Source organism: Podarcis muralis, chromosome 7, assembly GCF_964188315.1.
Source record: "Podarcis muralis chromosome 7, rPodMur119.hap1.1, whole genome shotgun sequence".
NCBI lineage: Eukaryota > Metazoa > Chordata > Lepidosauria > Squamata > Lacertidae > Podarcis > Podarcis muralis.
The window spans coordinates 43,981,592-44,007,525 of record NC_135661.1 but is presented as its reverse complement, the minus strand read 5'-3'; the positions used below and the strand labels follow the sequence as shown (position 1 = coordinate 44,007,525).

Below are 25,934 nucleotides of genomic sequence, written 5' to 3'. Positions count from 1 at the left end.
TCCCCAGGGGCACCATCCACCTCTGCTGCCCCTAGAGGAAAGCAGATCCCAAGTCATTGGGGAAGAAGGCCCTAAGCGAAGCATCCTAAGAGAGTCCTCATGGCCTCTGGGTGGCACATTCACAAGCTGAGGTGACAACAAAGGTCACAACAGGCTGGCCTGGCTGCCTCAGGGAGTTGTGAAAGCAACAGGCCTGTCTAGCCTCAAAGCCAGAGCTGGTTGCACCCCATGCACTGAGGTTGCCCAGCAAATACTCTCTCCCTCCCCTCCCCACCCTTCGGCCCCTATAAGCCTTGGTTTGTTCTTCTCTCCAGAGTTAGAGCTCAGCTGATCTCGTTCTTTCTCTCCTTTCCTTCTCTTTGTTGCTCAGCTTCCTCCAGCTTTGTCTTGTCCCTCCCTTCACCTGCTGCTGCTCTTCTCCAGCCTTTCCTCAGGGCCGGTTGCCCTGCCAAGTTCTTGAGCATCTCTGATACTCTCCTTTGCATCCTCTTCCACTTGTCCACATCCTCTCTAAGGTCTGGTGCTGTCCTCAAGTGGAACTTGACCAAGGTTGAAGTTTTGCTGGTGGCACAGTGAGACCACCCACTGAGATTCAAGGGCAAGCAAATGAATTTGCAGAAGACCAAAGAAGGTTCCTTTTCACACAACGTAGAACTCGTTGATAGCACTCACTGCCACAGGGCGTGACGACGGCTGCCAATTAGAATGGTTTAAATGGGGGAGTAGACAATCAAGACAAAGAGATGTGCCAATAGATGTTGGCCATGATAGCTTTGTGGAACCTCCTTGTCCAGAGGCAATCTATCTCTGAATACCAGGCACTGGGAAATGTTTTAGACCTGATCCTCTGCCTTTGGGTTTCCTGGCAGCACCTGGTTTGGACCCCCAAATACCGCACCAGATGGAGCTCTAAGCCTGCTGCAGCAGGGCTCTTAGTCTGTGGCTCACCAGAGACCTTGTGGTTGCCATTTGGGAGTCTTGTTTGCATCTGGCTCTGCTCTTCATTCTTTGGCCCTTTCAGAATAGTTTAGGGGCAATAGCGGGGAGGGGCCAGTGGAGGTTGCTTTGCACTTCTGGAACCATGCCAGGGTGGCCTTCCTAGACTGCCCTCTTCTTCCCTGGCAGGTGGAATCCCTGCAGACCTCCCTGGAGACAGCACGGGCCGACAGCTACCGCCTGCATCATGAGAGTGAGTTGGTGGTGGCCAACGTCAGCCAGTGGGTGAAGGAGCAGAAGTGAGTTTGTGCCACCTGGCTGTGGCAGCCTTCTCCTCCTGGGGTGGGTGGGTGGGAATGGGCTCTAGCAGTACTGTTTACCACCTTTCTTTGCCTCTTGTTACTTCCTCCCAACTGGTGTCTCGTTGCAGGCAGGTGAACGAGAAGTTGGGCGACAAGATCCGGGACCAGATCAAGCAAATTGCTCAGCTGACGGGCGAGAGGGAGTAAGTGCCTCCAGGCCTCCCACACTTCTGCTCTTCCTCAAGGGGTGGGCAGTAGGCTCACCTGCTGGTCCCAACTTCCCCTGCCTCCACCCCACATCTCCAAATATTGTGCAGGACAAGAGGTGTTTTTAAAATTCAGGCGCTCCTCCTTTCCCTGTCCTATTATCCTCATGTGTAAAGTCCAAAGCTTGCTGCATGGCTGTTTGTTCGCCTTTGTTAAGGCAGCTTCTTTCCACAGCCACCTCCATGGGCTAATGGAGAGACTCCAGCAAGAGAATAAACGCTTGAAAAGTGAAGTGGATGAGCGGCGTATTGAGTGTGAGCGCCTCAAGGTGAGTGGAAGGCTCGGTAGTGAAGAGCCAATAATCCCAGGGGTCCAGATGGCAGAGTGTGACACCCTGAGGCACTCTCAGTAGGCTGCCTCAGTTTCCCAGCAGGGAAAGTAATGAGTGAGTGGCAAGGTGTTCTGTGAGCCTGCAAGGCAGGCAGGCATTATTTGAAGTAAAGTACTTCTGGAACCCTAAACCCACAAATGCAGAGTGGGCCAATATTGCCATAACAGGAGACATGGCAGAAGATGGGACAACCCCAAGGATTCCCCAGACCACCCATGTCATTTAATGAGAAGGCATTGAACAAGTGCTGTTGTGGAGGCTTTTGCAGTTCTGCAGCAAGAGCACAGAGAAGTAGGCTTCCTGCATCCAACCCACAATGAGTGCCTGGTAGTGACCACAGAGCCTGTGTGTTGGGCAAATCCACTCCTTGAAAACACAGATCCTCGGACTGCCGGAGGAGGAACAGCGGATGGTTCACCAACAGAGATGATTACATAGTGATTCATGATAGCCAAAGCCATAAATCTTAGCTATTGAATTTATTTTGGAAAAATAGTGTGAATAAGAAAAGCTGCTTTCCATGTCTGGAGACTGAGCAGCTGAGAACCCAGATGGAGGTGAGTGACAGAGAAGAATTTTCATTCTGTCCCCAAACCACATAACAGCCCTCAGGGCATAAGGTCAGCAAAGCCTCCCTTTCTCTAATTACCTTCAAGACTGCTATAAATTACAACTGAGAGGTTCTCTGTCTGCCAGTTGAAATTTACATCTGGTGTGTGAGCTACCTTCTTAAGAAGAGTTTATCATTTAACGATCAAGGGTGTTCGGATTGTTAGAAATCTTTTATTTTTAATTCTGTTTTGACAAAACTGTTGACTTCAAACTGGAAGTATTTTTTCTATGTCACTGTGGGAAAGAAATGTGGTTAGATAAGGAATGTTGTGAAGACCTTAAGGTCTTAAGTTTTTAAAATGCGTATTGAACTGTTAATAAGATTAAGAACACTCAGTATGGGAAATACATTGTTGGACACTCCATTGACTGTTGGCATCTTACAGCAATTATTGGATGAGCAGTTAAGAGAGATCAGAGCTGAGATTGATAAAATGGTGAATGAAAATGGACCAGAGAAGGATGAAATGGAAAATGGTATTAAAGAGGGCACAGAGACTTTGGTGAACAATATCAAAAAAGGATTTCCAGAACAGGAGAGTGAAATCGTAGAGTTGGAGGTAGCAGATAATGAAATGGAGAAGTCCTTTGCACCAGTGTCTAGAGGAATGAAACACCCAAATGGCACGAGTTATGATGTTGAAGGAATGGAATGAAGCCATGGACATCCTGAGCTGGCAGAGACAGAAAATCAGAAGTCCCTTTCACATCTCTCTTCCTTTTATATTCCTTCCTCTTTTTTCCTTTTGTTTTCCTTGTTGTCTTCTACTCTGGGACATTATTGAGATTATTCTTTCTCTTTTCATTTTTGTTCATTTTGTATTGTATTGTATATTACAAAAAAAGCCTTAATGAAATCTTAAGGGAAATAACACACACACACACAAAGTCTCCTCTTTCTCGTTGCAGGCTTTCCACAGCAGTGATTTGGACCCAGGTGCTGTACTACCACAGCCTTGGCCTACGTTCCCAGCGGATGAGTAAGTCCTTCTGTTCTCCCCCACTCCTCCCCTTGGACAATGCCAGCACCAAGGAGCTTCCCTGCCTTCAGGGGACTTTCTGACTCACAGCCTCCTTCAGTGACATGAGTTAACTTCCAAGCCAGGGACTGCCTGGACCAATCTTTTGAGGCAAGGTAGGATGGCAGGAAGGCACTTTGCACAAGCTTGGCTTAAAAGGTTATTTTCTCGGCTCACACATGCAGGCTGGGGCATCATAGCACCCTACACAAGGCACCAGAAACCTCTGAAAAGCCTGCAAAAGCACAGTGTGGTGAAGCCTCTGTAAGGAACTGCCTGGTATAGCAGACTATGGGGTTCTGATATACAGCAATCTTTTTCCAGCAGCCAGCGAGATGGGCCCTGGGCATTTGCCTCCCCCCCCCCCAGCTTTCCTGCAAGGGTGGGGAGCTTGTAGTCCTCTGGCTATTGTGAAGTTCTGGCTCCCCTCACTCCTGGCAATAGTGGCTGGGGCTGATGGAATCTATCATCATCCAGAGGGCCACATGCTTAAAGCCAGGGGCTGGTAGCAGACCAGGCCACAGTTCCCCAACCGACCTCTAATGGAGTTACATACCAATATTGGGAGGGGAAAGTATTTAAATAAACTCTTTATCCAACATTATGTCTAGAACTGACTTTAGTCCTTGGGTGTACAGAAGCCATTTCCACACTCGAAGTAATGGCATTCAAATATATGCCATCTTATTTTCAGTCTCCCGTAGAAAATTGTTAGTCAAGTCAAGCAGCATGGATGTAGAAAGCCATTCCTGCTGCACCTCCCCCACCCACCCCAAATCATCATCATTATTACCATTTGCAGCTCTCACTGCTTGAGCCGGAAACAAAGCAAAGTGCTGGCTACAAAGTGGAACCTGTCCTAGCCCCACCACGGCTGCTGGATACCTATTCTTCGCCACACATGCTGGCCCCCTCCCTGCCCAGCAGAGGACACACCTTGGTGCCTGTCGCGCCAGGCTCCAGTGAATATTTGGATGGGGACCGGCCGGTCGACTAATCATGTGACTTCTTACGCAGAAGAAGAAAGAAAAAAAGAACTTGTGCAGATACTAAGCTAATAAATGGGGAAGTGCTGAGCCACTTTCCCCAAAAAACCACATGTCGTGCTGTGAGTGTGTATAAGGCAAAAGGGAGGCAGGTGGCAGAAAGCAGGATGTCTTACAGCCCATTCATGGGCCGAGGGAGGGTAGGGCTGCCCACAGGTACACCCCAAACACACCTTGCACCAAGGAAGAGGCCAAACAAAAGCAACTGCTCAAAATCAGGTCAGGAAGCAGCAACATTTATATAAACAATAAAATTATTTTTTCCATGTCCATCCAAGGTGGGCTCTGCCCAACTAAGCACAGCAGGATCTTCTGTACAGAGCTGGGAGAGCAGGGGTTACAGACCAAAGCGAGCTGGTGTGTGGCGTGGGGTGGCAGGCTGGCCTTGCTCCTTGCGTCCTGGCGTGTAGATCTTGGTGGACCTACAGGGAGGGGAGGAAGGAGATGTCAGGCTCACACTGCTTGGCCCAAGCACGCACCCTCCTCTTTACCCACCCCTACTGAAAGAAGCATACCTGACGCTGCCCACCGGGTTGCGGCGCTCTTGCTCCTCTCGGCGGGCACGCAGCTGCTCTTCGGCCAGAGCCATCTCCTCCTCCATGGCTGAAGCTTCCTCTTTGGCCCTTCGGCGGCTCTCCTGGGGCAGAGCAAGCAGACTGAATGCAACTGAAGCAGGCAGGAGCTGACCTCACCCTTCCGACGTAGCACTCTTTTTTACTGGAATATGTTTCAAATTGACAAAGCAAGAGTGCACACTCAGGATACCCCAACACTTAAGGAACAGCTACGCTAGCCTGAGTTAGGAGAGCCCATGACATGCTTTCCTGGAGTAGACTTAAGGTCAGTGCTCCTTTGCGGAAACTGGCCAGGCAGCCTTAGGGAAGCCACAATATGCCTTTTGCCCCTCCCTGCTATACAGGACAAGTTTAGCTATGGGTACACAGAGGAACAGCCCCCTTGAAAGCTCTTCACCCCATCCACTACTTAAGGAAGGAGGGAGCCAAGCTCAGTCTGCTCCTCAGCATTACAGCAGCAGAAAAAAACACCAACCTTGAGAGCAGCTACAAAACAGGAGGACTGGTTCTGCAGCCACCAGCAGCTCCAGCTCAAATCCCTTACCTGACGAGACTTGCCAGCATGTTTGATGCTGTAGAACATGGGTCCCAATTCAGCCAGCCATTCACCATCCACTGCTGTGACACACTGCATGTACTCCTGTAGGGGGATAGACAGGAGGGTTGGTCAGCCCATGGGGAAGCTGAGAGACACCCACCCTCCAATGACTAGAAAGAAAGACCACAGCAGAGCTAACGGCGTTACAGGCAGCCCCCCCCCCCCCCACTCACCTTAGTGGTCATTACAAGCTCATGGTAGACAATGTAATCAGGTGTGTAGCCCATGCCAAAGAGTGAGCTGGTTGGATGCAGGTGGCAGGGCATTCCAGTACGGACATTGACATACTCGCCAATCCCCTGAAGCAAAGAAGGAGCATGGTCAGCACAGTCCCAGCACAACCACCCACAGGCTCTGCCCTGGCACAACTGAGGCAGCTAAATCAGTCTAAGGGTGCTTAGGTAGTCCAGCATCCTGTTCTCATAGCGGCTGATCAGATTGGAAGTGGGACCCAAGCACAACACCAACTCCTCCCACTCACAGTTCCAGCAACAATGAGTCTGTGGCAAACCACCTCCGATGCTGGTGGGAGTGTTAGCCTTCATAACATATACCTTTATCCTCCCTAAAAGATATTTCACACCACCTGCTACCTGATTCGTGTTTGCTGGGGAGTAAGCCAAGGAGCATCTCCATCAAAAGCAGGCACTCTACCATGAAGATGCTGCCCCCCCCCCCAGCATCTTATAAATGACAGAACCAGGTCGGGGCGGGGGGAATGAAGCAGAAGGAAAGGGGAAAGGGCTTTAAAAGGGTTAGGGGCACAATAGTAAAAGGAGGCTTCCAAACCAACTAATGGAAAAGTGTGAAAGGCTAGACTTCTTTGCTGGTCTGAATCAGACTGGTGGTTTCCCCCCACCGCTGCTCTAGACAATCAAGAAGCAGCCTTTCAACAGACAGAAACCCAGCTAGGGAGAAACCACTGCTGAGCTAGAAGGGGCAATAAGTAGTGAGATCAACTATACAGGAATAAGGAAAGGGATAACATAGCCAGGGATGCCTTGTCGGCTGGAGCAGAAGATTGGCTCTTAGGAGTCCCTACATCAAATCCATAGCAGGAGTGACTGATTTCAGGAAGAGGTACTGAAGCTGAACTCAGGTAGAACCAAGAGGGAAGATAAATGGGGGGGGGGGGGGTTGGCTTTGAAGCACAGATTAAAAAACTCCTCTGGGTAGCGCCATTGTTTGCAACAGGGAGCACGATGTTCCGTATACCCACTCACTTGTCTACCTACCCAACCCAAAACACACCCCGGTGCAAGTTCTTGCTCACCTTCAGTTTGGCAGCCTGGTGAAAGTAGGCAGCACAGATGCACTTGCGAACAATATCCCAGTCAGTGCCACAGGATGCCAGGCTCATGCGTTGCTGCACCATAATGTCCTTCAGCTGTGCTCGCACCTCTCGCACCTGGAAGAGCAGCAAAAGCCGTCAAGCCTGGAGCCCACAGCCCCCTTCAGGTCCTTGCCAACCCCACTTTCCCCCTCTCCCAGCAGGCACCTTGCGCATGGCCTTGGCATGGATAAAGTGCTCGTTGCACCAAAGCGTAGAGTAGCTGTTGTTCTTCCATTGCAGGTAAACGTTCAGGTAAGTCAAGTGATCACTCTCAGGAACAGCAAACTTCTCCCGCACCTGGTCACTCTCTTCCTCCCGGCCCTGCAGGGAAGCCAACAGGAAGGTGAAGAGAGGAGGAGGGAAGGAGGTGGCAATGCGGCCTGGCGGTTGCTAAGGTCCCAGGAACTGCCCAGCCCCTTCCCCGCTTTGAGATCAGGCTCACCTTGGGCCGGTAGAAAATGGCTGGAACAGAGAGCATGGAGACAATCAGCAGGATCTCCGAGCTGCAGCCCATGTCACAGGAAACGATCAGCATCTTGGAGAGAGCCGGATCAAGGGGGAACTCGACCATCAGACGCCCCGTGGATGTCAACCCACCTAAAGGGAAGGCAGCACTAATGAGACAGGCCTCCCAGCTGAGTGATATAAATAGAAAGGAATGTAAGCTCTTTTTATATGCAATAACAGCAGCAAGAATATTACTGGCCCAAAAATGGAAGCAAGAAGAATTACCGACGATTGAAGAATGGAGGATGAAGTTAATGGACTATGCAGAACTAGATAAACTAACAGGAAGGATTCGAAACCAGCGGGACCAGAAATTCACGGAAGACTGGAGTAAATTTATGGACTATTTGAAAAGTATTTGTGAAGATCAGACGATGTTTGTAGGTTTGCAATAAGTTTTGTGAGGAGTATTATTGGAAGTATTGCAAAAATGGAGAAGGGGAAGGATGATTTGTTAAGAGATGTAAAGGCAATATAAAGTTAAGAAATGCATAAGTGGTTAAAACGGATCATCAGAAGTGCTGATGGAAGTCTAAAAAGATTGTATAAGTGATAAGTTTTGTGGTACATTTTATAATTTATATGTTAAATTCAATAAAAAATATTTTTTTTAAAAAAGAGACAGGCCTCCCAGCTATGCCACACCACATCACCTCACCAGGTTGCCCCCTCTACCTGTGTTGTCTAGTGCCCCAAGGATCCACAACTGGTACATGGAGTTTAGCATATTGTCTTCAGGAGGGGGGTCCATGAAGTGGAACTGCAGCAGGTCCTGCACACCCAAGGACTTGAGGAGCAGCACTACATTGGCCAAGTTGGTGCGCTGAATCTCTGGGACTGTGGTTGTCAGTAGTTCATTCTTGTATGCACTCTGGGTGTACAGCCTGTCCAGGAGAGAAAACAGCTGCTCAGATGGGGACAGCCCTGGGAGACCTGCCACCCCAGCAAAGTTAACTTCCGTAGTCAAAGACACACCCCTGCAGCTCCCACCCAACGTTGGCAGGAGGGATGGCTCACACACACAGTTCCTACCTGAAACACTGACCTGGGCCCGTCCTTCCAGCTCGGCCCGAGCGCTGGTTTGCGTTGGCCTGGCTGATTGGGTAGATCTGCAATGCATCCATGCCAATTCGTGGGTTGAAGACCTGGGGCAAAAGAGGGAAGATGAGCCACGGTTTCAGCCTAAACCTGCAGGCTACAGAGCTCTGCACAACCCAACCCGCTTCACCTTCAGCTTGCAGTAGCCAGAGTCAATCACAAACATGATCCCGTCCACTGTCAGCGAGGTCTCTGCAATGTTGGTGGCCACAATGCACTTCCGAACGCCATCTGGTGCCTGCCAGAAACACAGGTGTCAATTGCAGAAGGTAACTTCCATCTCCTCCCAGGCCAAGGGAAGCAATTTGAGCTAAACGCTTTGAACTCTCTAGCTCTCCACTTTAGCAAGCCTCTCAGGTCAGCACCACCCAAGGGTCAAAGTCTCCTGCCTGGTCTTATCCACTGGTGCATAATACTGGGTGCTGATGCCCCACTGTCTACAAGACTCTTCAAGTCTGGTTTCATTCAGGTTTTCACCTGTTCTTTTCACTCCCTTGGTGCATGTTCAATGTTCAATGCTCTGCTCTACGGCCTTTGACCTGCTCTTCCATGACTCCAGTCTGAAGCTGCCCAGGTTCCAGGCCTAATTCCAGTTCTAACTGCTCCTGGCTGTTCATTGATAGCACTCTACTTTCCATGATGCTTTGGAACCAGTTGCCTCAAGACACCGATGTTGCTTCAGGAAAACTGGCAACTGCATTGCAACTCCACTACCTCTCTCCTTGTGCTTGGGCTGACCCGATACAAACTTTCAGGGCTCACACCTAACATAGCAGAACAAAGTCCTGAAACTTCCTTGATGGGACACAACAACACACATCCCAAATAAGACAGCCTTCCTCTGCTATGTGTTAGAAAACACATGGCAAGAAGCCCCCGTACAAAAAACAGCAGCAGTTCCCAACCAAGCCTTCCAACTCATGTAATGCAGAAGACAAAAGATCAAGCAACAAGCTTAGGGGCAGGTGCAATTCTTCTCCCCACAGAAACACACACCAGCCCCTGCTCTTCAAGCACAGAAGGGAAATATCTCTCTCTCTCTCTCTCTCTCTCTCTCTCTCTCACACACACACACACACACACACACACCCCAGTTCAATACCTTCTGGAAAATCTTGGCCTGCAGATCAGATGGCAACTGGGAGTAGATGGGCAAGACAGCCAGGGCAGGTGCATTCTCCAGCTCCTCCAGGTGCTCCACAATCTGTTCTGATGTGACCTGTGATAAGGAAGGTGAGAGTGAATTGCATGCAGGCGAGAGGGCAGGGCTGGCAACTCAGGGGTTCTTTCACTCAACAATATGCACCTCAATGTCCTCCTGGCCTGGCATGAAGATCAGAATATCCCCTGGGGCACTTGAGAGGTGGACTTGCAAGGCCTGTTTCACGGCTGCTTCCACATAGTCTTCTTGCGGGGTCTGAAAGAGAGAGGGAAGAGACTTAACACACCCTCCCGGCCACGGTCCACAACCCTCCCAGAAAGTAAAAAGCAGACAAATCCCTGCTCCGATCTCTACATACCTTACTGAAGAGGACATCAACAGGAAAGGTGCGACCTGGAATGTGGAAAATGGGCACATTCCCAAAGAAAGCAGCAAACTTCTCTGCATCCATGGTGGCTGAAGTAACAATCAGCTTCAGGTCTGAGCGCCGGGCCACAACCTGTAGGAGGAAAAGAGGGCAGGTGTCACAAAAGGAAAGATGGGAAGACTCACCTACCCACAGAGCAAGGGAGAAGCATCACATGGCATATCTTTCCAAACATTGGATGCAGAAGTAGCCCATTTCATCCCCCTCTCAGATGGAGAGAAACAAAGAGAAATATTCCTTCTTGTAACAAAGGGATTGTATTTGGCTGCATGGTGCTCTGTGTCAAAACTCTGCTTCCTTGTTACGAAAGGCAAGAAGAGCTGCCTGAGTGACATAGGGGCAATGGGCACAAACGACAGGCTTTGTCTCAGTTCCATCAACAAGTGAGAACAGCAAACCTCTTACTGTATTGCAATTCAGCAGCTTTACATCACAGGCTCCCTCTCTCTGCTCCACAATGGCCACTCTCAGGTCGCGTATAAATTGTTTCTTGGGAGGCTAAAACAATTTCCCACCAACTTTTGAACATTGCTTTTATTATGTAAAAATTGTGTCCCTTTATTCCTTTTTGTTTTCTCCAAAGCAGACCGCAGTGCCAACTCTGTCCCCATGTTTATTCTGGCACTACTAGGGCAACCTGAAAACATCACCCCAACAGGCATTCATTCACCTGCTCACTTCAAATGTGATCTATGCCACCTACTGTCAGCAGCTAGGAGCATCAAAAATAAACACTGGAGAGACATGTCAGGAGTGAACATGAACCACTGATACCAAACTGTATGGGAAACAGCCGCACTAGAAAAGCTAAGCAACAAACTGAAATTAGCACAGGGACATACAAAAGAGGATGCCTTCATCCTGGTGTGTTTTCCCTTTATTACATACACAGGCCAATACGACAACTACATAACCGCCCCCTCCCTGACATAAGACAACAACATAAACGCCCCCCCCCCGACAGCACAGAAATTGATATGGCTAATTTTACCCAACAACTCCCAGCCCCTCACACACAGGAACAAAATTCACTACAGCCAACCTAAAGCAACCAACAATGCTCTGGGCTCCTCAATCTCCTGCACCATCAATGAAAATAAATAAATAAATAGATAGATAAAGAACCTATCCATGTGATGCCGACACAAAACTCGACATGTACACTTTGCAAAAGAAGGAAATAACACTACCCCCTTCTCTCCCTCACCTCTTCCCCACCCCACACTCACAATGCGTACGATAGCAGTATCTCTCACCAAATGTAACAACTGTAGAAAAAACTCTATGAACTGAAAACAGAGGTGCTATATGTACCTTTGTTATCCGTGAAAATCTTTCAATAAAAAACAATTTTTAAAAATGTGATCCATGTTCATCACCTGCCAGAGAAGCCCTTCTGAATTCTACATAGGATAAACAGGCAAGTCTCAACACAAATGGCAAAAAGATCCAGTACTATAACTCCTGGGCTGAACCAAGACGAAGCATTTTTAACCCATTTTATGTATTAATTGGATTATAAATGTGAATTAATTAGGTACTTGCAACTGCCTTTTCTGTATTTCACTTCATTTTCACACTGCTTACAATACCCCTCCCTTGCAAACCATGTGTTTCTACTATAGCTGTGGATCAGAATTTTTAAATTATTATTTTTATTTAACAAAACTTATACAGTTGAACCTTGGATCCCGAACGCCTTGCAATTCGAACATTTTGGCTCCCAAAAGCTGCAAACCTGGAAGTGAGTGTTCTAGTTTGCAAACGTTCTTTGGACCCGAACGTCCGACATGACTTCCGCAGCTTCCGATTGGCTGCAGGAGCTTCCTGCAGCCAACTGGAAGCCGCGCCTTCGTTTCCAAACATTTTGAAAGTCAAACAGACTTCCGGAATGGATTCCATTCAGCTTCCAAGGTATATACTGTATACTGCTTGGTTGCAACAGAACCTCCAAGAGGCTTACGATAAATAAAAATAATTAAGAACAAGCAGATAAAACATTTAAATGGCGACTAACATCAGCAGCAAAGCAAAAAGAGAGTAACACATGACAAAATATACGTGCCTGGATAGGCTTGCCTAAACAAAAATGTTTTAAGCAGGTCCCAGAAAGAGTACAGCAAAGGTGCCTGCTGGATGCCAATAGGCAGAGAGTTCCAAATTGTAGGTGCTACCACACTAAAATATTTGATTCTTTACAAGTGTGGAATGAGTATTGTGTGGCAGCTGTAATAGCACCCATTCCATACATCAAAGCAGTCAAGTAGACACCTATGAGGTAAGGTCATCTCACAAGGATAACACTTCATTCATCTGATGTGAGATGAGTCCATGACAGCTTATTGTGCCATAATAAAGGTGCTAAAGGTGCCCTAAGACTCTCTTGGCTTTTTTCTGCACTGTATTGCACTGTATAAGCATTGCACTGTATAAGCAACTAAAGTCTAAGTGAATCCACCCACAGTCCCACCAAGCAAGTACTGACCTCACGCAGGAGGCCGAAGAGAACGTCTGTGTTGAGGGAGCGTTCATGCGCTTCATCCATAATAATAGCACTATAATGGTCAAGGTCGGCTTCGCGCAAAGACTCACGCAGCAGGATCCCATCCGTCATGTACTTGATCACAGTGTTCTCTGAAGTGCAATCCTCAAAGCGGATGGCATAGCCCACCTGAGAGATATCGGGGGCAGGGAGAGAAATATGTGAGAAGAACTTAACAAAAGACAACAAGCAGAGCACATCACGCCACGGATACCGTTATGAGGGACCATCTTACCTGAGGCTGAGCCAAACCCTCACCCCCCAGCACTGCCAATACAGGTGCTTCCTACTGGCCCCCTCCCCCCTCTGCCCTTCTGTGCTCACCTCCTCACCAAGGCTCACGCTCATCTCCTCACTGACACGCTTGGCCACTGACATTGCTGCCACCCGGCGGGGCTGTGTGCAGCCAATCAAGCCATAGTCCGTATAGCTGTCCTCGTGCAGGTACTGTGTCAATTGTGTGGTTTTCCCGCTGCCTGTCTCCCCCACCACAATCACAATGCTGTTGTCCCTGCAAGAAGAAGAAGAGACAGGTTCTGTCACCAGCTCCCCAAAGTTAGGCCCCTCGCCTGGACCCTGAGGTCTCTGCCCACCCAGTAAAGCAGAGAGAAGTTGCTGCTGAGGCTGAGGGCAAGGGGCTGGGGAAAGGTCTCACCTAATGACTGTCAGCAGTTCCTGCTGCACAGCAAAGATGGGCAGATACTGCCTCTGCTCCACAATTGACTTCTTCTTGGCAAACTCACTGCTCGCTTCACTCTTCTCCTTCATGTGATCAGCAAATTTCTGTTCTGTCCTGAAAGGAGAGTTCAGGTGTTGTGGTTATCGCCTCACAAGGCCCATCCTCCCTTGGAAGCCCTACTTGCTGCTGTCATCCTGCAGCAGGCGAGGCCCCTACCTGTAATCCACAGTGCCATCCTCTGCCAATTTTTGGTTGGAACCCTCTTCCTCTTCCTCCTTCTTGATGCCCATGATGTTCCCCAGTTTGGTGCCTGCCAACTCCCAATGCTTGTGCTGGGCCTGAAATGACAGTAACCACACACACACACACACACAGAGAGAGAGAGAGAGAGAGAGAGAGAGAGAGAGAGAGAGAGAGAGAGATATCCATGAAAACTATTCAGACTTTGGCATGCTACAAGCAGTGTGGGTTGTCCTATAGTTCACTCATCCCTGCTCTGAATGGTAGCCACACCTGCCCGTTAAACGCAGCCTCTCTGCTGCCTCCTCTCAACACTAAATTGCAACTTGCCACTAAACTGCAACTTACTGACACCTGCAAAACCAGCACAATTCTGGACTTGACTATTGTTGTTTTGTAACGAAGGGTAGAATAGAAACGTTTTCAATCATAAAATAAAGTCTCAAGCAGCTGAAGCTACATTCCTGCTTGGAAAGACAGTTTGCCCCCAGCAGGCAAGTTTCCTTACTCAATGGAGATTAAGCCCACAAGAAGAGGGGGGGGGGGGGGAGAGAGAGAGAGAGAGAGAGAGAGAGAGAGAGAGAGAGAGAGAGAGAGAGAGACCCAGCAGAAACTTGGAGTGTACCTTTTTGCGCTCCTTCTGTTCGCGATGCTTGCGCACCAACTGGCTGCCTTTGCGGGCAATGATCGCCAGGTCGGAAGTAGCATCCTTGACGGGGATGACGGGCTCAGGCTAGAAGGAAGCAAGAAAAGTGATGGACAAAGGAACAGCCCTGCCCCAACTTCAACTCCCCCCTCCCCATTTGCTGCCACCACTTGTTTAGAGTCTGGCCTACCTGCTTCGTGAAGACAATGCGCCCATCCAGGAAGGGAGGCACCAGGTTGTGAACCAGAAGATGAACCTTCGCAGCGTTATCCTCCTCAAAGTCCTCGTCCACCTCCAGTCGGTGCACCACGCCACTTGTCAGCATGCGGTTGGTCTCCCAGCGCTCATTATCCTACCAAGCAGAAAACAAGGCCAGGCCACTCAGCAGCCCCTCAGTTTTAAGGGAGCCCTTCCAGTGACAATGGTCATGTGTTCGCCACCACTGGGCACCACCCTCTCCAGCACTCCCCTACCTCATTTATCTGCCTGCGCTGAGCTGAGATGCGCTTCTGCTTTTGCTTCTGCAGGTGCTGTTCCCGCTTCCTCACGTACTCCTCTGATGAAGAAGCCAGGGGATTGTGGAACTCGTCGTAGCCCTCATCCATCATGTACCAGTCCCTGTCAGCTTGCTGAGGGTGGGGTGGGGGGGACAAGAAGAAAGTTTCAGCAATGCAAGCCAGAAACACACTCTCACCAATCTTGTTCATTATGACACACCTCACTGGAGCTGAGCTGGCACTTTGGAAAAGGCAGTCTTCAATGGCCACCAAACACAGCCATTACCCACACAGGGCCTGAGCCCAAGAACACCCACATGGGACAACCACCAAGCCCTTCTCCTTCACTTCCAACTCTCCCCGAAGAGAGCCAAACAACTCTGGGCACCCTCACTTTCCAAGGTACAAGATGAAGAAGATAAATAACCCTAGTAAGGGGGTGTCTGTTTGGGATCATTTGTTAAAGAGTGCTGCACACTCACCCGCTGGTCATCTTCCCACTGCTGTCGCTCCTCCTCAGTTTCAAAAGCAATGCCATCCTCACCATCTTCACGCCTTCCTAAGAATGGAAGGTATCATGAAGGCCTGATTCTGGCCCCAGACTGCCAAGTCCTCCTCCCCCACTTCAGCTTTCCCAGTCTCTAACCTCTGCCTCTGGAGAGCCAAGGTGTTGAACCAGAGTGTCTTTGATGGTCAGCCCAGTCATTGTATTTGTATGAAGGTGTTGGCAATGGGGTGTCCTCTGGGTACTTGCTCCTGACAGACCTGTGAGAGCAGCCGGGAGAAACACAGTCAAGGCAATAGCCCAGAGGGCAAGGACTGCTTGCTCCAGCCATGCTTCATCCATCAGCCTCATCCCCACACCCCCAAGTCTGATTTGCACCTCCATACCGGTCACGATCACGCCGTTCGCTATCCCGGGAGGCAGATCCCCGGTGACTTCTCTCTGAGTCCCGGTAGGAGGGCGTGGGGGAGGGGGACTCCCACTGGGAGCGGCGTGAACTGTTGTAGCCACTGTCGTCTTCCTCCCAGCTGGAGCGGGAAGGTGTAGCTGCATCTAGGCACAAAAAGGAAACCACCAGTTGGTTTGGACTGCTCCCCCTTCTGCCACCCCAGCAACCTTTGCTCCCAGGGTCCCAGCACAACTGCCATGAAGATGTGCCACAGCCATGCATAGCCCAGCAGTTGCTCATCCAACCCCCTACACAGAGGAAGAAGGCAGCAACAGTCTACAGATGCTCCCCATCATCCAGGTGGAGTGGGCAGATAGAGAGAGGGCACCTTTGGGACGGTTGCGAGGACTCTCTGGTTCGTTCTTCCGACTACTGCTGCTCCTCTCTGAGGAGGCCTCTCTATCTGAGCGGCTGCTGCTGCTGCGTCGACTTCGGTCCCGCTCATCTGTGGAGGCAACCTATGATCAACCATGGCCCACCCAGTGAAAAGACCAGTGGCAGTCCTGGGGGGCGGAGCTACTCATGAGCAGGAATTACCTCGGTCCCGTTTGCGATCATGTTCCCGCTCCCGGCCGTGGTCCCTCTTGCGCTCTTTTTCCTCCTTGGAGGAGGCATAAACCCCATGCTCACGACGTTCCCTTTCCCGCTGCCGGCTGCGCTCCCAAAACTCCTCACTGACTCCTCCAGTGTGAGATGGTGTCTCCACACGAGCTGAGCGGTAATGCCTGGAAAGTGAAAGAAGAGGGCTGAGCTGTGGGGTAATCACCCACTGGGGAAGTTTTCACCCCAACAAATTCAGCTCTTGCTTTCTTCCCTAAGAAGCAGCTACCGTTGCAGAAAGAGCAGCTTCCCAAGCCCTCCCCTCACCTGTCCTTGCGGCTGCTGCGCCCAGCTGGGTCGCCGTCCTCTTCCTCGCCGGCAGCGCCCTCGTCCTTGCCCTCAGCCCAGTCCTTATAGGAGGAGACCCGGGACCTCTTTCGGTCCTCAGCCCCGTTGTCCTTCTCCTCCCGCTCGCGGCGCTTCTGGGCGGCCAGGAGGTCCAGACCAAGCAGGGAGGTGCGGGGCGCCGGGATCTTGAAGACGTGCTGCTCCTCGGCGGCGCTTTTCTTCTTGATCAGGAGGCCGCCGACCTGCGTCTCCGGCTCCAGGCCCTCCAGCCGGTGCAGCGACGCCTCTTCCGCCGGGGTGTCCCCCATTGCAGGGCTCTCTGCGGGGAGCAAGGAGGCACTCGAGTGAGCGGGACGGGGACCGGGCGGCAAGGGGGGTGGCGCCTAACGGCGGCGGGGGAAATCGGGCTGCTGGAGGGGCTGCTCGGCCGTTCAGAGTCCCGCGGGACGCGCTGCCACTGGACGACACACCGCGCTGAAAGCGGCAGCGGAAGCAGCAGCGCCGCCCAACCCGCTGTCCCGGCCTCGCTTCGCCTTCGGGACAGAGACGGGACAGAGCCCTGCCCGCCTCAGCCTCACCCTCCGCCGCCGCGCGGCCGCCGCTTCAAGGCCTGACCCTCCGCTTGCCGGGCGCCGCCATTGCCCGCCCCACAATGCCCCGCGACGGCAGCTGCGACGGCCTCTCCCCGCGCCATAGAGTCGTTATAGAATGTGCAGCAGCGCGGCTCCTAGACCGACCGACCGAGTCCTTGTGCGGAGGCGGGATTTCCGGATTGCAGCCGCCTGGAGGAGGGAACGTAAAAGCCACCCACAGGAAACTGCGCAAGGAGATCCCGGACTTCCGCACAGCTGGAGCGGAAGGCGGCAGAACTAGCAGTTTCCCCTCAGAAGAGGAGGGGGATGCCGCTCCCTCAGACAGCAGCGAAAGCAGTTCGAGATCATGGGCGGGAACGGGGCTAATGCAGGGATGGGGAGCTGTGCGGGGACACTCATGGTCCTCCAGGTGCTGTTAGAGAGCGGAGCTCCCAGCAGCCAGCGTGGCCAAAGGCGAGGATGGGAATTGTAGTCCATCCCTCCTCTGCTGGGCCGGAAGTTCCCCAGCCATAGATCGTGGAATAGTAGAGTCGGAAGGGGCCGCGGGGGTCATCTAGTCCAAGTAGTGGTGGGTCGAGACCCGCTTGTGGGTCACGGCCTGATCCGAGGTGGGTCGCAACAGCAGCGCCACCGCTATGCAAATATGTGGTAAACGATTACAAGATTGGTCCCCAAATGCATGTTTGGTTAAAGGCGGGTCTGGAGACTGAAAAGGTGGAAGACTGCGGGTCTAGGAGACTTGCAGCCAACAGAGGGGCAAACGCGAGTCCCGCGCTCTCTACCCAAAGCGGCTCGGATTGCAGCCGGATGGGCTTTCAGGAGCCCGAAAATCCCGCGCACCAGAAGGGCCGCTCTTACCCTTTCTTATGTCTGGGGTGACATAACCCGTTGCCCCGGCGACAGACGAGCCTCTTGGACCGGGGGCGGGGCTTCCCCAGGTCCGCCTCCTCCCGCCCTTCCTACGCCAGAGACAAATCAGCCCCTCTTCCCGCGGCTGGAGAGTCTGGTGGGGTAACTTATGCTGTTCGAGGCCTTGCGAGTCACTCCTTGGGCGGGGGGTTTGTCTGACGCCTTTTGCGTCCAGCTGCCTCCCTTTTATTCTGCATGGGTGCAATTCCTAGGATAACCTCCCAGTCACTGCTGCAAAGCCTGCATTGGGTGCCAGGGCACAACCCCCTTACCCCCGAAAGACAAACAAACTGGGTCTTCAAAAAATGCCCCTCTCCCCTCACCAGAGCTCTCAGGACTCTGCAGATTTACCCCCAGAGCTGGCACCTCTTCCTCAAGCCACGGGTCCGAGGGCAGATGCAGGGGCCTTCTCCATGAGAGAACTTCTACCCTTGGGAGGTGCCTGTGTCTGGCCGTAGAAGTGAAACAATATGCTCTCCTTTAGATTTACTTTTAATAATTAAAGAGAAGTCCCACCCACCATTGGCAATGTTTTTAACCTTTTGCATGCTGATCTCAATCATAAAAGAAGTGAAATGCACTTGTCATATGGCATTGTAATAAATAAATAAAAACATAAAAAATAAATATTAAATAAAAATAACAAGTTTAAACAAATAAACAAAAGCTTTATTGAAAGACCACCCAGAAAAAGATCCACCTCCTGCCGAAGGCAAGGCAGGGAACAAAATCCCACAGCCCCTCAGAGCAATGCTGATCGTGCCCCCATCCTCTTCAGCGTCCTAAGATCAAGAGTGGGGCTCTGGGATGAAACAGAAAATATTTCTGCCATACTCCCATTTTACTTAATCCCATCTGAGAGGGACTGAATTACACTGCAGACCTGACTCTTGGGTCTCAGCAGATGAGGGGAATTCCTTCACTTTGTCCTGGCTGAGGATACACACAGATCCTGATCCTCTGTGTTACTTGATAGTTTCTGTTGAAAGAAGCCAGCCCGAGCCTGGCCTACTTGACTTGTGTCAATGTTTGCTCATCCTGTTCCAGGGACACTTAGTACCTGCTGGACTGCAAAAGTTTGCATTAAGAAGTACACTGTGAAGCTCTTAAGGGAGACACTTTTTTGTTCCTTGCTGGAAAAACAATGGACCCAGCTGATCTTGATGAAAGCCCCCCTGCCCTCATGTAGGGGAAGACGAGGGGGCCAGCAGGACTACAAGCAGAAACATGCTGGATGCTCCCACGGTGACCTGGGCAAACAAGCATCTCTGTGCCCACAGAGTGCCTGCTGTCACACTAAGCCCATGTCAGGAGTCCTCAGAGGCCATGATCTGCACCCACAGCATCCTGCACACTCTGGAATCCTTGCTCCCTGCACACAGAAGAAAACAGCACAGAGTGAGTAGACCAGCTAGCTGTCTCTGGCCCTGCAGTCTTCTTGGCGCCTAGAAAGATAAAACCTCAACCCAAGCAAAGTCCTTATTTGCTTAAGATACCAGCTCCCCACTTGGGTCCCCATCTCCCTCCCCAACTACAAAAGGTAACCAGAAAAGCTTATGCCTGTAGAGCAGATCCTTGTACATTGTGGGGAGGGGACTTGTGACCTGCAGGCGAGTCACAGGAAACCAAGGATGTGAAATACCCACAGGATCAAGACCACTTTATCCTCTACATAGTACATATTTGATTGTTTGGATAAGACAACAGATGCACAGGTATAAAGAATAGAAAGCAAGGTCTGTTTTACTTGTTTGGGGACTACTGTTGTCCCAGACATCAACTGCTGCAAAGCCACCAAGGCTCCACAGACCACAAAATGACACAAAAGAACTGTAGTGGAGATAAGGTAATTTGTCTTGGTGTAAGTGGAAGGTAGTTTGAGACTGGAGAGAAGGGACAGGTGGAAGAACAGGCGGCAGCAGGGGCTTCCAAGAGGAGATGTGCCAGGGGCTAGGAAGCAGATCTGGAGGAAAGGCAGGCCGGCTGGCATGCAGAACGTGGGAGGAAGAGAAGAAATGGGTGTAAGAGGCAGAGCGAGAGACACAGAACATCAAGCAAGGAGGACAAGGTACTTGAAGCTGATGTAAAGAGTAGCAGGGATCAGCTTCTTGCAGTGTAAATGGAGAGCATACATGCAATAAGGAGCCCAGCATGACAAACCTAGGTGGGAGACAGACAGTTTTGTGGTCTGCTCAGCTCCCTCTACAGCCTAATCTCATGCTGGCAGCAATCTCATTCTGCTGTGCTTTCTAATCAGCACAACTTTGCTTGAATCTGAAGTAACATCATAATGTATCTGCAAAACACAGCTGGATTGAGGGTCTGTTAGGTGCACCCCTTCTCTCTCTCTCTCTCTCTCTCTCTCTCTCTCTCTCACACACACACACACACACACACACACACTGAGTTTGGGCCATCAAGAAGCTGGGAGCTGGGCCCCGCCTGTTACTCACCTTAACAGAGCCTCCAGCTCCTGTTTCACAACACCCACCACAGGTGGCCCACGGTAGGTGAGGGCAGTGTACATCTGCACCAAGGAGGCCCCTGCACGGATCTTGTCCAAGGCATCTTGCCCGCTGGAGACTCCACCTACACCAATGATGGGGACCCGTCCTGGGGGGCAAGAAGAGGCTGCTAGTGGGAGGGGTTCTGGAGTCCCTCCCACCTACATCCCCTCCCTCCCTCCAGCCCGTCTCCTTACCTTGGGTGAGAGAGTACATCTCGCTGACCAGCTGAGTGGAGAGCTCTCGCAGGGGAGCTCCGCTTAGACCCCCAGCCTCCCCACGAAGAGCTGCACGCAAGGTGCTGGGGCGGCTCACAGTGGTGTTGGTGACCACCAGTCCATCAACGCCTAACTGGGAAAAAGGGAGCCCAGTCAAGCCTCAGAGCCACAGCCTCCTCCTATGCGCTGCCCTCCTTCCCACAGCGGTGGCCCTGAAAGTCTAGCCCTACCCCATTCTCACTTTTATTTAAAGGAAATTCATAAGACCACTTGATCAAAAATCTATATATCTCCCAAGTAGCATACAAATATAGCTTAAGCTAAATCACAGCTGAAATCCACAGTTCCCTAAAGGAAAGGTATGTAAAGCCACCTCAATTCAAAAAAATGATAAATTCAATAAATATTTAAAGCCAATATAGGTGACTAAATTACATGTCTGGGTATGCTTGCCAAATGCAATGTGGTGAGGGTGCCTGCCCAGCATCAAGAGGCAGGGAGTTCCAAGTGCTGCTATGTTCACAAGATTGCTCTTGCGAGGAGTGCAGAGCGGCAGGTGTAAAAGTGCAAGTTCCACAGATGGAAGTGATCAAAGAGGCCCACATGGGGCAAGGTGATCTCTTAAGGGAGCTGCTCTAGAACAAGGCATAAAAGGCCAAACCAACCAGGAATAATTGAGGCAGCAGCCAGACAGAACCACTCCTGCCCACCCACCCCTGCATCACCTCAGAGACGACACTAGCAATGTCCTGCTTGTCTTGGGCCGTGAGATCTGGAGCAATTTTCACCAGTACAGCCGGCTTGTGCTTGCATGCCAAGGTGTCCCTCTCAGCCAGCACCTGCCAAGAAGCACACAGCCGTTGGCCAAAGATCACGTTCACACTGCTCAGAAGGGCATAAGTTTCACACTGCCCAGAAGGGCACATGATTACAAGCCATGGAGTGCAGCACAACACACCTAGGAGAGGGGAATTGCCCCTGCTATGAACTAGGGACAGAAGCGGAGCTCTGCAGAGCAGGAGAGGCTCAACAGCAGGATCCAAAGGGCAGGTATGGAAGGAGGGCGAGATAGAAGCAGCCTCCTGTTGGTCCACCGCCAACATCTGGAGGCAAGGCTGCCGCACTTATACAAGGTTCTCAATCAGGCATGCACTCAACTCCTGCAGTAGGATTTGTGAACAATGTACCAGCAAAGCCCTGGCCTTCCTTTGCCAGGCACTGTTCAATAAATGTGAAATGGGAGCAGCAGGCTGCTTCTCCTTTGCTCCAAGCAGCTGCTGCCCTCCGCCCAGAAAGCAGGTGCTTAAATGTGCGTCAGAGGCTGCCCTGGCTGCTTACTGGAGGGGACCGAGAGGACAGGTAATGCTCTTGGGCAAGAGACCCACCTTGGCCAACAGGAGGCGCAGCTCCGCTTTGCCTTGAAGGGCCCGCAGTCCCGGCGTGTTGGGGCTGGAAACATTCACCACCAGGTAATCAGCCAGCGGGCCCAGCACACGCACACCTGCCACATAGTCAGCTGCTGCATCTGCAGAGGCCTTGTTCTTGCCAAGATTTATTCCAAGAGGCATCCCCGCTAGGAAGGGAGAGGATGCACAAACAGAAGCCAGTCAGACAGGGAGGGCCAGAGCAAAGATGACTACTACGTGAGGAATCCCTGATGAGGGGGCAGACACATAAGAGATTTCCCCAGGGAGAGCACAGGGCCACGGGGGGCCTGTTAGGGCTGGGCAAAAGGAAGCAGCTACTGGCACTCAGGCAGGCACTGCTCCTGACCAGAGTTGCTCTGGGAAGGGTTCAGGGCAGGATCCAGAAATCCTCCACTAATCAACTGCAACATTATTTGCTCCTTGCCACTCTTCACGTTCCCTGAAAGCTCCTCTCCAGATCTGACTGCCACAAACATGTACTAGCACAGCAGCAATTGGGTGGGGGGAAGAAGGGGGCCGGGATTTTCCATGGCTCATGGGCAGGGAGGACACAAGCCACCTCACCTGAGCTGAGCTGACGCTGAGTTTCTTGTCGGGCTCGAAGTCTGTGCTCCACCACTGCATGCCCGTGGCTGTTGAACCCATACCTAGGAAGTGGTGGACACAGCTCAGGTGAATACAGCTCAGGTGAATACCACCACCCCTCCCTTCCCCAATGCATCACCTCCTCCTCCACTGCAGGAGAGGCTTGTCAAAGGCTCACCCTCGCCACCCACCTCTGTTCCAGCCTCCTACCTGTTAATAATGGCCTGGTCCTCTGGCAGCCGGAAGACGCGGGGCCTGGGGTTCCCCTCTTGGGGCTCTGGGGTGACACTCCCCACCTCCACAAAGCCAAATCCCATCTTGTAGAGTCCATCTACAGCCTCTCCATGCTTGTCAAAACCAGCAGCCAGGCCAAGAGGGTTCCGAAACCGGCGCCCAAAGACTTCCACTGCCTGGGGAGCCAATTAAGCACCTGTTAACCAGCAGAAAGCCTTAGGCAGCAGAAGAGACAGGCAAGGCCCCATCCTGCCCCAGGAGAGAAAGGGCGTGCCAGGCCCACAGGAAGGGATTGGGAGCAGGATGAGAGGCAGGGCCCAAAGCAGCAGCACAGCAGCCTCTGGCCGCCAGTCACCTGCATAGTTTACGCACCAATGCATCCGAGTCAGCTTGGCTTGAGCAGGGCAGGATCCCCAGAGCCACAAAGCGCACAGCCAGCCTGTGGGCCGTCTCAGGGCCCACCACTCTCTGCAGGAGTGGCATCAGCTGCGCAGCGTAGAAGTGCTCATCTCCCTTGACCACCAGGTATGAGGTGAAGATCAGGCTGCCCCCACCGAGAATCACTGTTGCCTCCTTAAAGCGTCGCTGGGAGAGCAAAGAGAGTGAGAGACACCCCCAAGCCTACAGCCCACCCAAACCCTGGGGAACGGGAGGAGGAAGGTCTACCACCCTGCTCCACCCTAACACACCCACAGAACTCTGTCTGGAATATCTGGGTTAAAGCCCAAGTTGGCTTTGGCTAGACCTGGCCAAGCTACCCTGCCTCATCACCCCAGTTGGGATAAATACTGACCCTAAAACTGAGAAAGCAGCTGGTCCGTATGGGGCACTCTGAAAGGGCTAAACGCAGCAGGAATCCTGTTGAAGAGCTGCTGGTACTACCTGGGATGGCAAAAGGGGAGGATTTCAGATGCCAAAACACAAGGAAGGCATAGCTTCCAATTACTACTGGTTCCTGGCAATGACTGGCCGGATCTGACAGGAGGCCTTTTGGTAGAGGAATCTGCCTCAAGCCCTTCAGCAGCTGCATGGCAGGCACGAGAACCACGGCTGCTCAGCAAAAGCTGCACCGGCTCAACCTCTGCTTGCCTTGGCTGTTGCTCCAGCCTACCCCAAAGGAGGGTTTGCTCTCACAGCTGGCCACTGGAGTCCTCCCAGCAACTACGTTCAAGCTGCACGGTTCACTAAGGAACGGCAAGGAGCTGCTCCCCCCCCCCCACCCCCGACAGATTTTTGGACCACCTAGGTCAGGGCTGCTTGCTCTGACTGGCATCGGCTCCTTCCTCTCTCGAAGGCATGATACCTGCCCTGCAAACTTCGCTTAGTCCCTTTCTAGCAGTAAGAGGAGTTAAGCGCTTTCATAGGTAGTGAAGGAGTTGCAACTTTCCCCTTGAATTGGAGGCTGGTATCCTATTTCTAGGCAACCACAGCTGCAAGACTGCATGTCGTCCTACAGCGCATCTAGCCCCGCCTCAAGACAGAAGAATCCACTCCGCATTTCCCCATTAGTTGCTTCAAACCAGCAACACGGGTGGCTAGGTGGGTGCGCGCGCGCAGAGCACTGCGGGAGACAAATAAGTTGCCCACCGAGTATCGCCCGCGCTGTCTGGCAAAGGCGGGCCTCCCTCCAAATTCTCCCCGGCAGAGCAAAGGCTCTTTCTTCACAGGGTACCTCGACCTGCAAAATGCCTGCTCTGGCACGAAGCTACGGCCCACCCTTGAGCCCAGCGCCCGCCCACTGTGCGACCTTCCTCACCCAGAGCGACGCGCCCGCAGCTCCCGCCATGGCAGCAAAAGGAGGATGCACATGGGCTCCACTTCCGGCAGAGAGCCGGAAACTGAGCTACAAAGCGCGCTGCACTATAAACAGACAAGAGGCAAAACTTCCGTCTTCTTTTATAGTCTCTCAATTCCCGAGTTTAGGGGCAGCCTCGATTAGATTCTGCCTTCCCCCCCGAAATGATCCCAGCAGGGCTGCAGATCGAGCGCTCAGGGGCAGCCGAAAGACGTGTGCATACCGAAAAGTTGCGTTTTATAGTATTTAAAAACCGCTCGCATTTCCCATGCAAAATAAAACCCTTTTAATGCAGCTTCGCTCTTTTTGGTCCAGTTTGAATAGTTGCCCATCTTTTTTTCGCAATGTTGTGTCGGGTGCTAAGACTTCGCAGAGTGATATGAAAAGAAAATGATATTAACAACGGAAGAAATATTATGGGCTGCCCGAAAAGTCCTTATGGACCCCAGCCCCATATACAACCCGTCTCCCGACCCAGAAATCGCAGGTGGGGCTTTACCCCACCGCCATCATCTCCAAGTCCCTTCCTCCAGCCAACCAAGCAGGACCGATCTCCGGGACCCCTGTTCCCCAGGCTGCCCGAGGCAGAGGCGTAGGGCGCCTTCCTGGAGTTGGCCAGCATGAAACGAGAGAGGGAGAAACAGCAGCTCCCTTTGATTGGCTGAAGAGGCACAAGAGACAACGCGGGAGCATCTGGCAACTGCTGCAGATGATCCCACCCCCCAGCCGTCGGGGCATCTTGATCCCTCCCTCTGGTGACTTCGCACGTGCAGCGCAGCTGCAGCAGCAACCATCACCCTAGAAACCCCCTGCCAGAGACAGTGTCCCGGTCTCGGCCCTCGTGCTCCGTCCTCTATCCTCCCCAAGTCCGCTTTCTCTGCCACTGTCTGTTAGAACCTGCCCGGCTGCCCCCTTGATTTCCCTGGGCAAGCAGCGCCGCGGCGAAGGGCGAGCTGCCCATAACCTTCCTTTCCACCCTCTGCACTTTGTGGGCCTCCAGGCAGAGGAGCG

The 25,934-nt window shown here is 51.9% G+C and overlaps 3 protein-coding genes across 20 annotated transcripts in view; 1 reads left to right on the top strand and 2 right to left on the bottom strand.

Moving 5' to 3' along the window:
• Positions 1–4,564, top strand: part of PMFBP1 (polyamine modulated factor 1 binding protein 1) — a 78,364-nt gene extending 73,800 nt beyond the window's left edge. For 9 of the 11 annotated variants that reach the window (XM_028739860.2, XM_028739861.2, XM_028739859.2 and 6 more), the window contains 5 exons: positions 1,126–1,235; positions 1,367–1,441; positions 1,680–1,773; positions 3,358–3,428; positions 4,270–4,564. In XM_028739860.2, the coding sequence (XP_028595693.2) occupies positions 1,126–1,235; positions 1,367–1,441; positions 1,680–1,773; positions 3,358–3,428; positions 4,270–4,330 (411 nt within the window). In that variant the 3' untranslated portion in view covers positions 4,331–4,564. The other 2 variants (XM_077931635.1, XM_028739864.2) reach the window with 2 other exon arrangements.
• A 169-nt stretch (positions 4,565–4,733) lies between these two features.
• Positions 4,734–17,323, bottom strand: DHX38 (DEAH-box helicase 38). Of its 2 annotated transcripts, XM_028739866.2 has the most exons (26): positions 16,638–17,323; positions 16,308–16,495; positions 16,099–16,215; positions 15,709–15,874; positions 15,464–15,582; positions 15,300–15,376; positions 14,794–14,949; positions 14,511–14,672; positions 14,300–14,407; positions 13,651–13,772; positions 13,411–13,548; positions 13,080–13,266; positions 12,699–12,884; positions 10,145–10,285; positions 9,931–10,041; positions 9,727–9,843; positions 8,755–8,862; positions 8,559–8,671; positions 8,202–8,410; positions 7,462–7,616; positions 7,185–7,340; positions 6,960–7,094; positions 5,860–5,985; positions 5,633–5,728; positions 5,029–5,150; positions 4,734–4,935 (listed from the first exon to the last, which is right to left on the bottom strand). In XM_028739866.2, the coding sequence occupies exons 1-26, from the start codon at positions 16,964–16,966 to the stop codon at positions 4,851–4,853; spliced, it is 3,729 nt and encodes a 1,242-aa protein (XP_028595699.2). In that variant the 5' UTR covers positions 16,967–17,323; the 3' UTR covers positions 4,734–4,850. The 2 variants fall into 2 exon arrangements, with proteins under 2 accessions (XP_028595699.2, XP_077787762.1); XM_077931636.1 differs by lacking the exon at positions 4,734–4,935 and having other exon boundaries at positions 5,094–5,230.
• A 1,484-nt stretch (positions 17,324–18,807) lies between these two features.
• On the bottom strand, positions 18,808–25,925 carry DHODH (dihydroorotate dehydrogenase (quinone)). Of its 7 annotated transcripts, none has more exons than XM_028739871.2 (9): positions 24,885–25,925; positions 23,501–23,713; positions 23,105–23,304; positions 22,874–22,956; positions 22,268–22,455; positions 21,608–21,721; positions 20,862–21,015; positions 20,614–20,773; positions 18,808–19,532 (listed from the first exon to the last, which is right to left on the bottom strand). In XM_028739871.2, the coding sequence occupies exons 1-9, from the start codon at positions 24,912–24,914 to the stop codon at positions 19,478–19,480; spliced, it is 1,197 nt and encodes a 398-aa protein (XP_028595704.2). In that variant the 5' UTR covers positions 24,915–25,925; the 3' UTR covers positions 18,808–19,477. The 7 variants fall into 7 exon arrangements, 6 of the variants coding, with proteins under 6 accessions (XP_028595704.2, XP_028595701.2, XP_077787766.1 ...); XM_028739868.2 differs by lacking the exon at positions 24,885–25,925 and adding an exon at positions 23,922–24,700; XM_077931639.1 differs by lacking the exons at positions 18,808–19,532; positions 24,885–25,925 and adding exons at positions 19,554–20,143; positions 23,922–24,706.
• Between the last annotated feature and the right edge of the window lie 9 nt (positions 25,926–25,934).

Excerpts from the sequence above, each read along its gene's own strand:
- DHX38 (XM_028739866.2), bottom strand. The coding sequence starts at position 16,966 with ATGGGGGACACCCCGGCGGAAGAGGCGTCGCTGCACCGGCTGGAGGGC. Across the intron at positions 13,773-14,299 it reads AACAGAAGGAGCGCAAAAAG|GCCCAGCACAAGCATTGGGA; the intron begins GTACACTCCAAG and ends CTGTCATTTCAG. Across the intron at positions 4,936-5,028 it reads AACCCGGTGGGCAGCGTCAG|GTCCACCAAGATCTACACGC; the intron begins GTATGCTTCTTT and ends CCCTCCCTGTAG.
- DHODH (XM_077931639.1), bottom strand. The coding sequence starts at position 24,158 with ATGCAGCTGCTGAAGGGCTTGAGGCAGATTCCTCTACCAAAAGGCCTC. Across the intron at positions 23,305-23,500 it reads AAGCTGACTCGGATGCATTG|GCAGTGGAAGTCTTTGGGCG; the intron begins GTGCGTAAACTA and ends TTGGCTCCCCAG. Across the intron at positions 22,456-22,873 it reads TCAGCGTCAGCTCAGCTCAG|CGGGGATGCCTCTTGGAATA; the intron begins GTGAGGTGGCTT and ends CTCCCTTCCTAG.